The sequence below is a fragment of the Aspergillus versicolor genome, assembly GCF_001890125.1.
Source record: "Aspergillus versicolor CBS 583.65 unplaced genomic scaffold ASPVEscaffold_4, whole genome shotgun sequence".
Lineage (NCBI taxonomy): Eukaryota > Fungi > Ascomycota > Eurotiomycetes > Eurotiales > Aspergillaceae > Aspergillus > Aspergillus versicolor.
The window spans coordinates 2010590-2023057 of record NW_024467527.1 but is presented as its reverse complement, the minus strand read 5'-3'; the positions used below and the strand labels follow the sequence as shown (position 1 = coordinate 2023057).

The window sequence follows — 12468 nt, the reverse complement described above, 5'->3', positions numbered from 1 at the left end:
TCAACCAAGAAACCTAAGTTAGAAAAGCCATAGTTTTGCAGTTGAAACAAATCTCATGCGATGGTTATCCTGCGGCTTCATGCCCAAGGCAACAACCGGAACTGCAACCGAGAGCCCGAGCGCCAAGACCTTTCCCCGACAACCTTCGGACAAGATTCCGACGACCATCTTCCAACACAACAGCAGGCCATCATACGATACGGACGGCTTCGACGATGGAAACCTCTTCATCGCCCCAGAACGATCCTCAAGCTGACTCATCTGGCCAACGTCCGAAACGCCGCAAGATTGCAGTCGCATGTGATGAATGTCGAGGGCGAAAGGTCCGGTGTGACGGTGTCCAGCCCGGTAAGTGCTCCGACATCCATCACTGGAGTCTTTGGCTGACTCCCCACCATGCAGTCTGTGGGCAGTGCGCGAAAAGAGCAGACCATGGAGTAAATTGCCACTACAGCGGGGAGAGTGAGAAAAAACGGGCAGCGCAGAAGTAGACAGAACCTCTGCCCCGTACATTGTTGCCGTTCTTTCAGCTAATGCTGGCTACTAGTTATATCGCCAGCTTGGAAAACCGCCTTAAGCATCTGGAGGCGCCAGGCTATATTCCTGGTCTAGCGGAACTCACTGATTTCCGGAAATCAGGCCATGCAGCTGTATGCCATCACCCTTGCCTGCGGCGAAAGGTAAACCACCAATCTAACATTTGGTAGCAGATGACCCCGTCGAACAAGCCAGCGTCCTCAGCTGGGTCTCCTGGCTCTTTGCGGTATACATCGCAGTTATCGCCAGTGCACAATCAATCTCAACATAGGCCTAGTATATCCCTGGGGGCTAACACAGAACGTTCCCCAGCACGTACTGTCGCCCAGGATTCCCCGGGAGGAAATCAAACTTGCACCCACAAGGGAGAGCCGTATTCTGCTCAGCGAGCATCGAATCCAACTGAGGCTAGCACCGATGGTGTGATTGGCATGATGGGTGCTATGGAAGAAGAGCGTCCATCCCAAGGATTCTTCGGCAGCTCCAGCGCGGCAAGTTTCATGCGCCAAATTAAAACAGCAGTGGATAAGCGTGTATCGTCTCCAGATCAACGCCCCTCTGAATCCATTTTGGGGCTTCGTCCGCCGTCGAGCCTCAGGTCAAACCAAAAAGAACGGCAGAGTGCCATTCACGACTATGTGCTGCCGCCTCGGAAAACGGCAGATAATCTGATGAACGTATACTGGCACTATGTATTCCCACTGTACCCGCTTGTTGACAGCATCCATCTCCGTGAAGAGTACTCGCGGATATGGACTGGGGATGCAATGCAATCCGACGAGAATATGTTGATGTGTACCTTTAATGTTATTTTCGCCTTATCATGCCAGCTCGCTGATTTCCTCGCCCCGGAAGAGCGCGAAGCTTCGGCAGCGGCGTTCTTCTCACGCGCCAAGGATTTGTTACACTTTAACTTATGGGACTCTGGGTCAGCTGGCCTGATCCAGTGCTTACTTCTAATGGCGCAGTATTTACAGAGTACTGATTCGGCCCATCAGTGCTGGATTGTCACTGGCTTGGCTGTCCGGAATGCACAGAGTATGGGGCTCCATCTCCCAGAGACAATTGCGCGTCTCCAGAGCCCACAGGAACAGCAGTTGGCGCGCAAGATTTGGCACGGCTGCGTTCTCATGGACCGGTATGTGCAAACACCCTTCTCCGTAGGATTCGTCTGACCAAATCTAGCGTTATATCGATGACCTTTGGGCGCCCCGCTATGATTTCAAAAGCATCATGCGGATCGGTTCCACTACCTGCAACCATCGACGAGGAGTATATCGCATCAGCCTCCGGGCATGAGGTAGCACAGCCCGCTGATCAGCCGTCAATAATGGCATTCTACGCCAAGTCCCTGGAGCTTTACGAAATCCTAAACGACATCCTGCTGAGCCTTTACAAGCCTGTTCCGGAGGAGAGCACAGATGACATTTACGATTTCTATTTTAGTTGTGATATCAACGAGGACGAGCTGACCATTTTCGAACTTGACCGCGCTCTTACGAAATGGACGCGCAGTCTGCCTCCCCATCTGCGCGGGGAGCCCGCCCCAGGGCCTAACAATATGATCTTCTACCGCCAAACCGTCGTATTACGAGCAAGGTTGGTTGTTCCATTCTACTCCTTTTCTCATAATCTAAGTTTTTCTCAGGTTCCTCCACGTACGGATGCTGCTTTTCCGACCGATATTATCCAAGTACTGCACATCCCGCGACATGGGTTCTGACCCGCTCATATCGCTCGCCGATTCATTTCCACAACGGGTTGCCCTGCAATGTTCGGTCATTTGCGTCAAAGTCGCCCGAGAGATAATCGAACTGCTGTACGGAAATATACCTGCCGATGGATCCTCCGGCCCACTTCCCGCATGGTGGTATAATATTCTTTGTAAGTACCGACGCCGATCTACCTACACTTGGACTTGGTCTGACATAGTTACACAGACGTATACACCGCCGCAACAGTTATAATCGCCAGTCGGCTCTGTCCCTCAATCCTAGAAGAAGTAACTGAAGACGCTATAACGAGATCTTGGAACTGCGCACTAGAGATTCTCAGAAAATACCAGAGCTACAGTACTTCTGCGCGACGATGTGTTGCAGCCCTGGAGATTCTCTATGAACGAACAGTCGCCGACTCCACTAATGAGCGCCCACAGCCTCAAAGCGCTTTTCCTACGGCCAATACCATGGGTGATACGCCGCTGGGAGAGGGGATAAACGCTAGTCTGCTTGATGGCTTTGACTTCCCGGACTTCCAAGATATGTCCTGGCTCAATAGTGTCCCGAGCCATCTATATTAAGCCCTCCACCTCCGTCGCCGCTATTATTGTCATATTAATACCACCTCTACATAAGTAGTCTGAGAGCATTCAGCGATAGCCAGGATTAAACTCAGCCAAGCACCATGACCCCCGCCGGAGGTGCAGAACCTAACCTCATTCCGCATTTGGATCCCGGGTACCGTAGTCATTTTCTTTCTAGTCCTTCGTCAAATGTCGGGTGAACAGAGCCCGAATAATTCTTCCGTCAATCAAAATGGCGTCGCTCACTTGGCAGGGGAATTCCCCGCAACACCCCAGCCCCAGGGGAACCGAGTCATTTAAGAGCTCGGGCTCAGCTAGCTCCAGATTAATGACATGCCAATTTTCCCGAGAGCTTCCAAAATACCAATCATTGTTGTGTTGCGGAGATTATGGGGCGGTCGTCTACAAACAGTCCCACAATTCGGACACCTTTACCCCGGATTGGGGATTGCGGGTGAGGCTGTTCACCACAATCACTATAAATCTCGCATCCACCCCCTAAAAAGTGGTGGCCCACCGACTGGAAAGTCTGGGTTCGCGTCAATATGCGAGTTGCTAAATCTCTCAGCCTTGGAGTGGCCTGGGCCAGCGCAGTCCATGCAGCCCTCACCGCAACAGAGGACGACAGCTCCATCACCCTCGAAAACAACCGACTGCGAGCCATTTTCGACAAAGAAAAGGGCAGCATTGTCGATATATACCTCGACGGACAAGATTTCCTGGGCGAACAGGACGGGTCTACCGGCATCGGACCGTACCTTGACTGCTACTGCACCCCATCTGGTTTCTACACCGCCGGGTCCACGAACCCCATAACCGAGCTGGTGCAGGGAACAGACTCAACCGGGACAAAGTACGCAGGTATTATTCTTAACGATACATATACACCGACCGGCCAAGAATTCCAGCAATACTGGTTCCTGCGGGATGGCGAGACCGGGTTCCACATGTTCAGCCGCCTGGCGTACTACAACGAGACGACGCCGTTTCTGCGGAACCTGCAGGAATTCCGGACTCTGTTGCGCCCGAATACGGATCTATGGACGCATTTGAGCTCGAGCGATATTCAGACTGCACCTTTGCCTAGTGAGGAGGCGATTGACCAGCAGACGGATGTGCAGGATGCGACCTGGAGTTTTAATAATACGCCGAGTGATGCGTACTATAAGCAGTTCTCGGAGTATTTTACGAAGTATACCTTCTCGAACCGTATGTCTGGCAGCTATCGGAGTATCCTTCTAAACTAACTCTTCTTTTTGCTCAGAATGGCGAGATAATGACGTCCACGGCATGTACGCCGATGGGTCTACCTCGGACGGGATTACATATGGAGCTTGGTTGGTGATGAACACGAAGGTTGGCCGAGACCCCACGGAAAATAAATGCATAGCTGACAATGATTTAGGACACGTACTATGGTGTATGTTATTTGACCTCTGAGTCCCACATAACTAACAGTCGCAGGGTCCGTTACACTCCGACCTCACCGTCGACGGTATAGTCTACAACTACATTGTATCCAACCACCACGGCGAAGGCACCCCAAACATCACCAATGGCTTCGACCGCACATTCGGCCCGCAGTTCTACCTTTTTAACGGCGGAGAATCCGCTTCTTTGGAGACACTCAGAGACGAAGCTAGAGACATTGCACGGCCTGATTGGAATGTGGAATTCTACGACTCCATCGCGAAGCATGTTATCGGTTACGTCCCCTCTTCACAGCGAGGCAGCGTCAAGGGGTCCATCAATCTCCCCCAGAATGCTAAGAATGCAATTGCCATTCTCACTGTGGACGGGCAGTATTTCCAGGATAACTCTGCGGTACCTTCGTCGTATCAATACTGGGCTGAAATCGATAAGAACGGCCACTTCAGCATCGACCACGTAATAGAGGGCAAGTACCGACTGACGGTCTACGCCGACGGAATCTTCGGTGATTTCATCCGCGACGGAATCGCAATCAAAGCCGGCAAACCAACCACCATCAAGGAGAAATGGATCGCCGAATCCGCAGGAACTGAAATCTGGCGTCTTGGAACTCCCGATAAATCATCTGGCGAGTTCCGACGCGGACTGGCCAGGGACACAACACACCCACTCCAGCCTCCAGAGTACTTGATCTACTGGGGCGCATATGACTGGACCTCCGACTTCCCTAACGGAATCGACTACACGATTGGGGAAAGCGATCCGGCGCTAGACTTCAACACGGTACACTGGTCCGTCTTCGGTCCAACGGCCGATAACCCCGTCGCGGAATACAACACCACGCATGACTGGAAGATTCGATTTCCGCTGACAGCAAAGCAACTGCACGCGCGCAAAACAGCAACGTTAACCATCCAGCTCGCCGGGGCAAAAGCCGCGTCGGGAAATACAGATGTGTATAATGCATCAGAGCCATACGTGAATCTCCCACTGGAGAGCTACATCAATGATAATGAGGAACCGCTGACGATGGTCATCGGGTTCAACCAGTCGAGTAGCTGTATTGTGCGCTCGGCCGTTAGTTGTTACCAGGTGAGCTCGCGACTGGAGTTCCCGGCTGAGTGGTTGAAGGTTGGCGAGAATTTGTTGACGCTGCATCTTCCGTATAATGCGACGGATACCGAGACAGCCGTACTGCCGGCGAGTGTGTATGTACAGTATGATGCGTTGCGGTTGGAGGTTAAATAGGCGTGGTTTAATACTAGCTCTGTCTACCTGTCTACGTGAGGAGGTAGAAATATCAGACATTGTTAGCGGTGTAGAACCGGTACAACATGTAATTCTAACAATAGCTATTCGTTTTGAAAGTTGCTATGAGTTGGCTGTTTTGCGGTTTAAATCTTGCGGAGTTGCGGGGTCCGCAGAGAAGTCACCGGCACAGAGAGGCGGTGCCTCCGTAATCAGGGGTAGCAGGCTGGATGATAGGGGATGGAAATCTGCATTTTGATCAGCATGAAAATATCAAATGGCACCGACGTTTAAAGTTGGTGTTGGCAGCCGAGGTTGTCTGATTAGTATTCGGTTATTCCACTTATCCATCCCACCTCACTGGATGTTGTCGTTTGATGCATATATTCAGGGCATTTTATGTATACTTACCCTTTCTAGACACACATATACCGTGCTCCAATACGAATATCGCCTGTTTATACAATAACACAGGATTTATGTTTATAGAGCCGATCAACGGCATGACCTCACTAGTTCCCAAAGCGGAAGTAGCCTCGGCTCCCCGCTGCGAGATATTTAATTGATAGTTGCTGATTGGCTGGTTAATCTAAATCTGGGGAACGTTGGCAGCTCCGGTTGCAACTCTACCAAAGTCCGGTTAGCCGTTATCAGCTCTTCTACCTAGGCACTGGCCGAGGCTGTGAACCTGTGACTCTTGCAGGACACTCTTTTCTGTCCGTCACCTCTCCTCTCACCTCTCCCTCATCCTTCCCTTTACCTCACCCCAATACCTACGAGATACGAATAACCACACCATGTCCAAAACCTTCACCCGCGCTGAAGTCGCCCAGCACACCACCGAGGACTCCCTCTGGTGCATAATCGACCATCGCGTCTACGACCTCACCGACTTCCTCGACGCTCACCCAGGCGGCAGCGTCGTGCTCGCCCAGATCGCAGGAAAAGACGCAACAACCGACTTCTACAACCTACATCGCCAAGACGTCCTCACAAAGTACCGCCCGCAGCTCTGCATTGGGACTATCGCCGACGAGACACCCGAGGTCATCGAGCCGACGGCGACATCGCTGAGTCCAGTCCCCTACGCCGAACCGTTATGGCTGCGTCCTGGGTTCAAGAGCCCGTATTATAAGGAAAGCCATCGCCGGCTGCAGAAGGCGATTAGGGAGTTTACGTCGGTGCATATTACGCCTGAGGCGCAGGAGAAGGAGCGCGATGGCTCGTACATCAGTCAGGAGCTTATTGATAAGATGGCGGAGACCAATGTCCTGGCTATGAGATTGGGTCCCGGGAAGCATCTCCATGGACGGACTTTGCTCGGTGGTGTCGTTGATGGCAAGGAGTTTGATTATTTGCATGATCTGATTGTCGCGCAGGAGATGGTCAGGGTTAATGCCAGAGGTAGGCTTGTTTACTTATCTAGCACGTTGTTATTGTTCTTGCTAACTCTGGTGCAGGTTTCCAGGACGGTAATATGGCTGGCATGGTGATTAGTTTGACGGCCGTGCAGAGCTGGCTGCGGAACGAGCCACTCCGACAGAGGCTCACAGAAGAAGTCCTCTCTGGGAAGAAGAAGATGTGTCTCGCTGTCACAGAGGCATTCGCTGGTAGTGACGTCGCCGGTCTGAGAACAACAGCGGAGAAGACCCCAGATGGGAAGCACTACATCGTCAACGGAACCAAGTACGTCCCTTCACCCCCTCTCCAAGAGGCATATTCTAACTAGTTTTAGAAAATGGATCACCAACGGCATGTGGGCCGACTACTTCGTGACAGCCTGTCGCACAGAAAAAGGTTTCTCGGTTCTGCTCATCCCCCGCGATGACAACGTCGAAACCAGCCAGATCAAGACTTCATACTCGACCACCGCCGCAACGGCCTTCGTCGAGTTCAACAACGTCAAGGTCCCCGTGGAAAACCTTCTCGGCGAGGAGCACAAGGGTTTCATCGTGGTCATGTCGAACTTTAACCACGAGCGCTTCATGATGGTTTGCGCTGTTGTCCGAGCCAGCATGAACGTCGTTGAGGAGTGCATGAAGTGGTGCAACCAGCGCATTGTATTCGGAAAGAGACTAGTCGACCAGCCCGTGATAAGACAGAAGTATGTCCACTATCTACCTATCCAGTTATCCATACCATTTAAAGAATTGTTGATGCTAACGGCCCCAGGCTCGCTCGAATGATCTCCCTAACGGAGTCAAACCAAGCCTGGCTCGAATCCATCGCCTACCAAATGTGCAACATGACCTACGCCGAACAGTCGAAGCATCTGGGCGGACCTATCGGTCTACTGAAGTCCCATGTCACGCGGTGCGCAGGCGAGATCGCTGAACAGGCCACGAATATCTTCGGTGGCCGCGGTATCACACAGTCCGGAATGGGCAGAGTCATTGAGATGTTCAACCGGACGTACAAGTTCGATGCAATCCTCGGTGGAACGGAGGAGATCCTGGCGGATTTGGGTGTGAGACAGGCGTTTAAGACGTTCCCAAAGGCAATGCTGTAAATAGATAAATAGTTTTAGATCAGAGTTGGTTACGTTCAACGTGTCACGAATACAGGTAATTGATTGAAAGCTACCAGTCATATCTAATATACGCTGAGACCTTGCAGCCACTAACATCTACGGGGTCTGAAACTAAGACCCAGTCAAGATGGTATCTAGGCAGATAGATATATTTACCAGGCAGTATTTCCGTGATCAGGTTCAGTGATATAAATAATAACGTTCGCTAGTCTCTTTATGCCATGCATATTTCTATCTCTCTTGAGAACTCCCATGCTCTCTAGACCTATAACCGACTTACGCCGTCCCAGACGCAGCCTTTGACTGTTCTGCTTCCATGCTGGACTCGATCTTCCGAATAACCCTGGCCGGGTTCCCAGCAACAAAATGAAACGGAGGAACATCCTGCAGCAAGTAAGCAACGTGACACAACGGGAAGCAGGGAGGAACGGTTGATATACATACCTTGGTTACAACAGATCCCGCACCAACCGTACTTCCGCGCCCAATCCTCACACCAGCAAGGATAATCGCGCTCCCTCCAATCCACACATCATCCTCAATGTGGATTTCCTTGCCAGCCTCAGGCCCCTCAAGACCACGCCGTTCCGCCGGATCCATTGGGTGTGTCGCGCCGTAGATACGAATGTGAGGACCGAAGAGCACACGCTCGCCAATGGTAATCAAGCAGGTATCGAGGACGGTCGTGTCGAAGTTGATGAAAGTTCCCGCGCCGACTCTGAAATTCAGCCCATGGTCGACGGAGATCGGAGGGTCGACGACGGGATCTGTCTTTTCGAAGAGCTTTTCATCAGCGGCCGGGTCTTCGTTTACCGGTGGCATAGGACGAGTATCGCAAACGATGCTGATATGATTGTTAGTTTGAATTGACCCTGCAGGTAAGTTGCTCCATATGCCGAGACTCACTCTCGCCATAGTTCGACACGCCGCCGCCGGGAAACTGGCCCTGCCTCGTTGAACTTTTTGCAGGCTTCTTTGCATCGCTCGCGATTAGCCTGCAGATCGGCATCCCAGGCCCAGTAGAGCTCGCCGTTGAGCATCTTCTGCCATTCTTTCGAGGTAGCCATGGTAATTCGTAGTGTCTGTAAGTTTGCGGATGAATTGCAAATGAGGGGCACACCCCTCCCTTTTATAACCTTTGGCTAAGACATCAGCGGGTTGTCTGCTTGGGTGACGCTTTTGCCTCTTGCATCTGCGGTCATCCAGACCCAGTGCCCCACCAATTGGTGATACTTCCTGATTAGGCAGGTGGCGGCACCTCCGACCGGGCTCCGACCTGCGCCACAGAACAATATCTTCAACTATATTCACGGAGTGATCAAATTATCAGGAAATCATGTTGTTGCGTCAACTGGGGGAAACATGTCTATTCAAGTCAGTGGGCCACAATCGAACCACGTAATTGGAAGTAGCGGACTTACAAAATCTCGCCAGGAAATGTTCTCCTCGTGCCCAGGCGCCTGCGCAGAGCGAGCTGCCCACAGTTGCTTCAGGAGATCGGTTGGTACAGGGTTGCGCATCTCGGATCGCCGTTCTATTTCCCTGTACCTTCCAAGGATATAGTATTGTGAATGCGGAGAAAGCGAATCCGTGCCTGCCATGAACAGCGGAAGAATTAACAGCTCGATCAGGGTAGAGTCGGCAGGAATAACAGCCGTCGAATCCAGAATCCTTGTGACAGCTTCTTGTATCTCAGGACTTCTAGCAGGCCGTAATGGGTCCAGCAATCGATGTACGTGCAGTATGCAAGCAAACTGAAACGCCACGGCCACATTCAGCCATCGCGGGTCTGCACTTGGGTATGTTTTGTCCCCTGGGTTCCAGGAGTATAGCTCCCGATTTGCGAGAAGTAATGTGGAACGAAAGTCGTCGTCAGTTGTCCAGCCATTTTTGTACTCCTTTGCTTTATCCATAACTCTTCCAATGACCAGGAAGATCTCCCGTGGGCAGCCATTGACCAGTTCGAATCTATCACCACTGGCGCTGGCGACCATCTCGCGAATATCTTGGGTAAAGCAGAGCCGCCTAGTTCCAGAAAAGGCACGGATGATATCTAGCCTGCTGCTGTTAGCATGTGAATATAAAGCCTTCAAGCGGGCTTACCAGGCAAGATTGCCTATGAAGAAAACAGCTCTCTGTCGCCGACCGTTGAATCCCTCTGCAGCGAGAATGCTTTTACACACAGACATTGCCCCTGTGATATGCACCCCATGCTCAGATATCCCCGTTTCCGCAATCTGCCATCAGTTAGCATCTGTTGTTCAGACTCGGATGTTTCTTACATCATGCAGTAATAAAATTTGGATCGTTGCAAAAATGGCATCCTGCTCCTCCTCCGATAGCGAAGCAGTCTGACTTTTGTAGATCTGCTCGCCCAAAGCGCGGATCGCCTTCAATCTGTACTCAACGGCCGTCGTTTCATGCATTGTGGTATCCTCAGTAAGTCTCCCAAGATGGACGGCAGAAAGCCCCAGAACCGCATATAGCAGCCCGATTTGCTTTTTAGCTAAGGGTATAATGTACGCCCTGTAAGGATTATCCTTCTCGTCCCCAATCTCGGCCAGCTGATGGCCGCAAATAAAGTTATCATCTGAGTTGTATTAGCATGGTTTGGATACTCATCTTGCGACCTTACAGTGATGAATAAGGGTCTTCGTTTGACGATATTTAAGCAACGCCGTTATATCCTCCTCCACCGGCGCAGAGTCCACCAACATGGCATCGATCGTCAACCGCCTCGATCTCCGCGGCTCAGGCATAGGCGGGGTAGATCCAGCGCTGGTAACCGCATTCAGCTGCTCCTTGTCTGAATTTGGACTCTCCTGCGCCTGGGACTGCACTTGCCTCTGGCCGGGGATGTCCTTCTGAGCCGCAGGAATGCGTGCATCTTTCCACTTCCCGCGACTGGCAATACCGCAGAAGCGGAATTGGTCGGGGTACCCACGACATACAAGGCCCTTGGAAATACATCTCTGGCAGCTGGGTCGGCCGCGGTCACATTTACGACATTTTTCCCGACAGGTCATACACGCGGGGCCTGGTGTTGGTTGGTTAGCCTGATGCCCGAAGACCGGGATTGGAGGGGGGGCTGCATACCAGCGCGTGACATCGTGCGGCGAGAGTTACACAGGCAGCTCAAAGTAGAGCGGCTGTGCGGTAAGGCTTAGTTTAATAGATCGCGATGGATCTGTACTGTCTGGGCATTTTGGGTTGGTTGTGGAGGTGACTTTGGTTCAGTGCTGGAGTTGTTTCTGTGGAGCTCCTCGCGCTATTCCGTTTGGGGAATCCTCGGCGTTCACACTATACAGCATGGACTTGAGGTCTCTTCGCAACTGTTCGTGGATGTCTCCAATGAAAGGCTTATTGGAGCACAACCTGTCTTTGGAATAACACAGCAATATTTGTTGATTGTTTGAGCCAGCAAAACCCACCCCAAATTGCTCTCTCCGAAGTGATAGTCGCGGTGGTTTGGTACACACTCATCAGCCCTCCATATCCATGCCATCTCTGCCATTTGATCTGGGAAAACACCATCATATTCCGGTTATCATCGAGGTCTATCTTATATGTTCCCCGCGAGAGATCTATTCAATAACGGAGACCAACATAGTTATTTCCTCCTTTCCATTTGCTTCAAAACCGCCCCACGCTTCTCCTCCCACTCATCCCAAACAATCGAAAACAGAGCAGTATGTCTCCCCCCCGTCTCGCCAGTCGTCCCATTCCTCTTCTCCAGAGCATCAACCGGAACTCCCATCGGCCCAGGAAACACCCGGTCCCAGCGCAGTACTCCTTCAAGGGTAAAGCCCATGCGCAGGGCGACCCTCTTTGACGCCTCGTTGGCTGAATGACACTTCCACTCAGCACGCCTCAATCCTAATCCACCCAAAGACGGCGGGTCGAGTGTGTAGCACAGTAAAAGACCAATAGCGCTGCTTGCGACATGCGTGCGCTGGAACGACGGGAATATCACAATCCCTATCTCGGTGGAGGCATTATCCGTGTTTGTGCCTGTCAGAGCAATTGTCCCTGCGTAGTTTGCACTAGGCTCCTGTTCTTGGTCCTGTCCTTGGCCTTCTGGTGTGTAGCTCTTGTCGATAATGGCGTAGAGACACTCGCCCGGTACAGTTGCTATGTGCTCCCTGTATACCGTTTGGTAAAACTCTTCATCGGTTGAGATATCAGGGAACAGGACGTATTGGAATAGCTTGGGGTGTTCCCTCTTCTGTGCCATGAATTTGGCGATGTGATGCGTGGGCTGTGCAGTTCGTTAAGATCATTCTGTCCGAGGGATAATCAGTGGTCTTACATTGAACGGTTCGAGGGAAACGAGATTATTCTCAAGGCGAGGCTGCCCGTAGCAGAATGATGATTCGGACATTTTCGTTTAAGATAATTGTTATTCTTTTATTAGTATCTG

The 12468-nt window shown here is 51.6% G+C and overlaps 6 protein-coding genes across 6 annotated transcripts; 3 read left to right on the top strand and 3 right to left on the bottom strand.

Moving 5' to 3' along the window:
• Positions 1-215: 215 nt before the first annotated feature.
• On the top strand, positions 216-2836 carry ASPVEDRAFT_52640 (transcription factor domain-containing protein; the record flags this gene model as incomplete). The annotated part of the gene is made up of 7 exons (XM_040814672.1): positions 216-348; positions 403-487; positions 548-650; positions 708-1675; positions 1723-2136; positions 2186-2421; positions 2499-2836. The coding sequence occupies 7 exons, from the start codon at positions 216-218 to the stop codon at positions 2834-2836; spliced, it is 2277 nt and encodes a 758-aa protein (XP_040667518.1).
• Positions 2837-3384: 548 nt separating this feature from the next.
• Positions 3385-5518, top strand: rglB (polysaccharide lyase family 4 protein; the record flags this gene model as incomplete). Its single annotated transcript, XM_040806733.1, has 4 exons — positions 3385-4048; positions 4104-4195; positions 4245-4259; positions 4298-5518. 4 exons carry the CDS (start codon positions 3385-3387, stop codon positions 5516-5518), a joined length of 1992 nt encoding a protein of 663 aa, XP_040667517.1.
• A 797-nt stretch (positions 5519-6315) lies between these two features.
• Positions 6316-8027, top strand: ASPVEDRAFT_130196 (acyl-CoA dehydrogenase family protein; the record flags this gene model as incomplete). The annotated part of the gene is made up of 4 exons (XM_040806695.1): positions 6316-6922; positions 6979-7204; positions 7254-7622; positions 7691-8027. The coding sequence occupies 4 exons, from the start codon at positions 6316-6318 to the stop codon at positions 8025-8027; spliced, it is 1539 nt and encodes a 512-aa protein (XP_040667516.1).
• A 297-nt stretch (positions 8028-8324) lies between these two features.
• Positions 8325-9115, bottom strand: ASPVEDRAFT_52637 (sugar O-acetyltransferase; the record flags this gene model as incomplete). Its single annotated transcript, XM_040814670.1, has 3 exons — positions 8325-8432; positions 8544-8892; positions 8955-9115. 3 exons carry the CDS (start codon positions 9113-9115, stop codon positions 8325-8327), a joined length of 618 nt encoding a protein of 205 aa, XP_040667515.1.
• ASPVEDRAFT_41343 (uncharacterized protein) lies at positions 8956-11257 on the bottom strand. Its single transcript, XM_040812323.1, has 6 exons — positions 11145-11257; positions 10684-11085; positions 10331-10638; positions 10152-10285; positions 9470-10106; positions 8956-9414 (listed from the first exon to the last, which is right to left on the bottom strand). Exons 1-6 carry the CDS (start codon positions 11155-11157, stop codon positions 9367-9369), a joined length of 1542 nt encoding a protein of 513 aa, XP_040667514.1. The 5' UTR covers positions 11158-11257; the 3' UTR covers positions 8956-9366.
• A 401-nt stretch (positions 11258-11658) lies between these two features.
• On the bottom strand, positions 11659-12429 carry ASPVEDRAFT_83279 (GNAT family N-acetyltransferase; the record flags this gene model as incomplete). The annotated part of the gene is made up of 2 exons (XM_040817350.1): positions 11659-12306; positions 12358-12429. The coding sequence occupies 2 exons, from the start codon at positions 12427-12429 to the stop codon at positions 11659-11661; spliced, it is 720 nt and encodes a 239-aa protein (XP_040667513.1).
• Between the last annotated feature and the right edge of the window lie 39 nt (positions 12430-12468).

Excerpts from the sequence above, each read along its gene's own strand:
- ASPVEDRAFT_41343 (XM_040812323.1), bottom strand. Across the intron at positions 10,639-10,683 it reads GAAGACCCTTATTCATCACT|ATGATAACTTTATTTGCGGC; the intron begins GTAAGGTCGCAA and ends AATACAACTCAG. Across the intron at positions 10,107-10,151 it reads TTCATAGGCAATCTTGCCTG|GCTAGATATCATCCGTGCCT; the intron begins GTAAGCCCGCTT and ends TAACAGCAGCAG.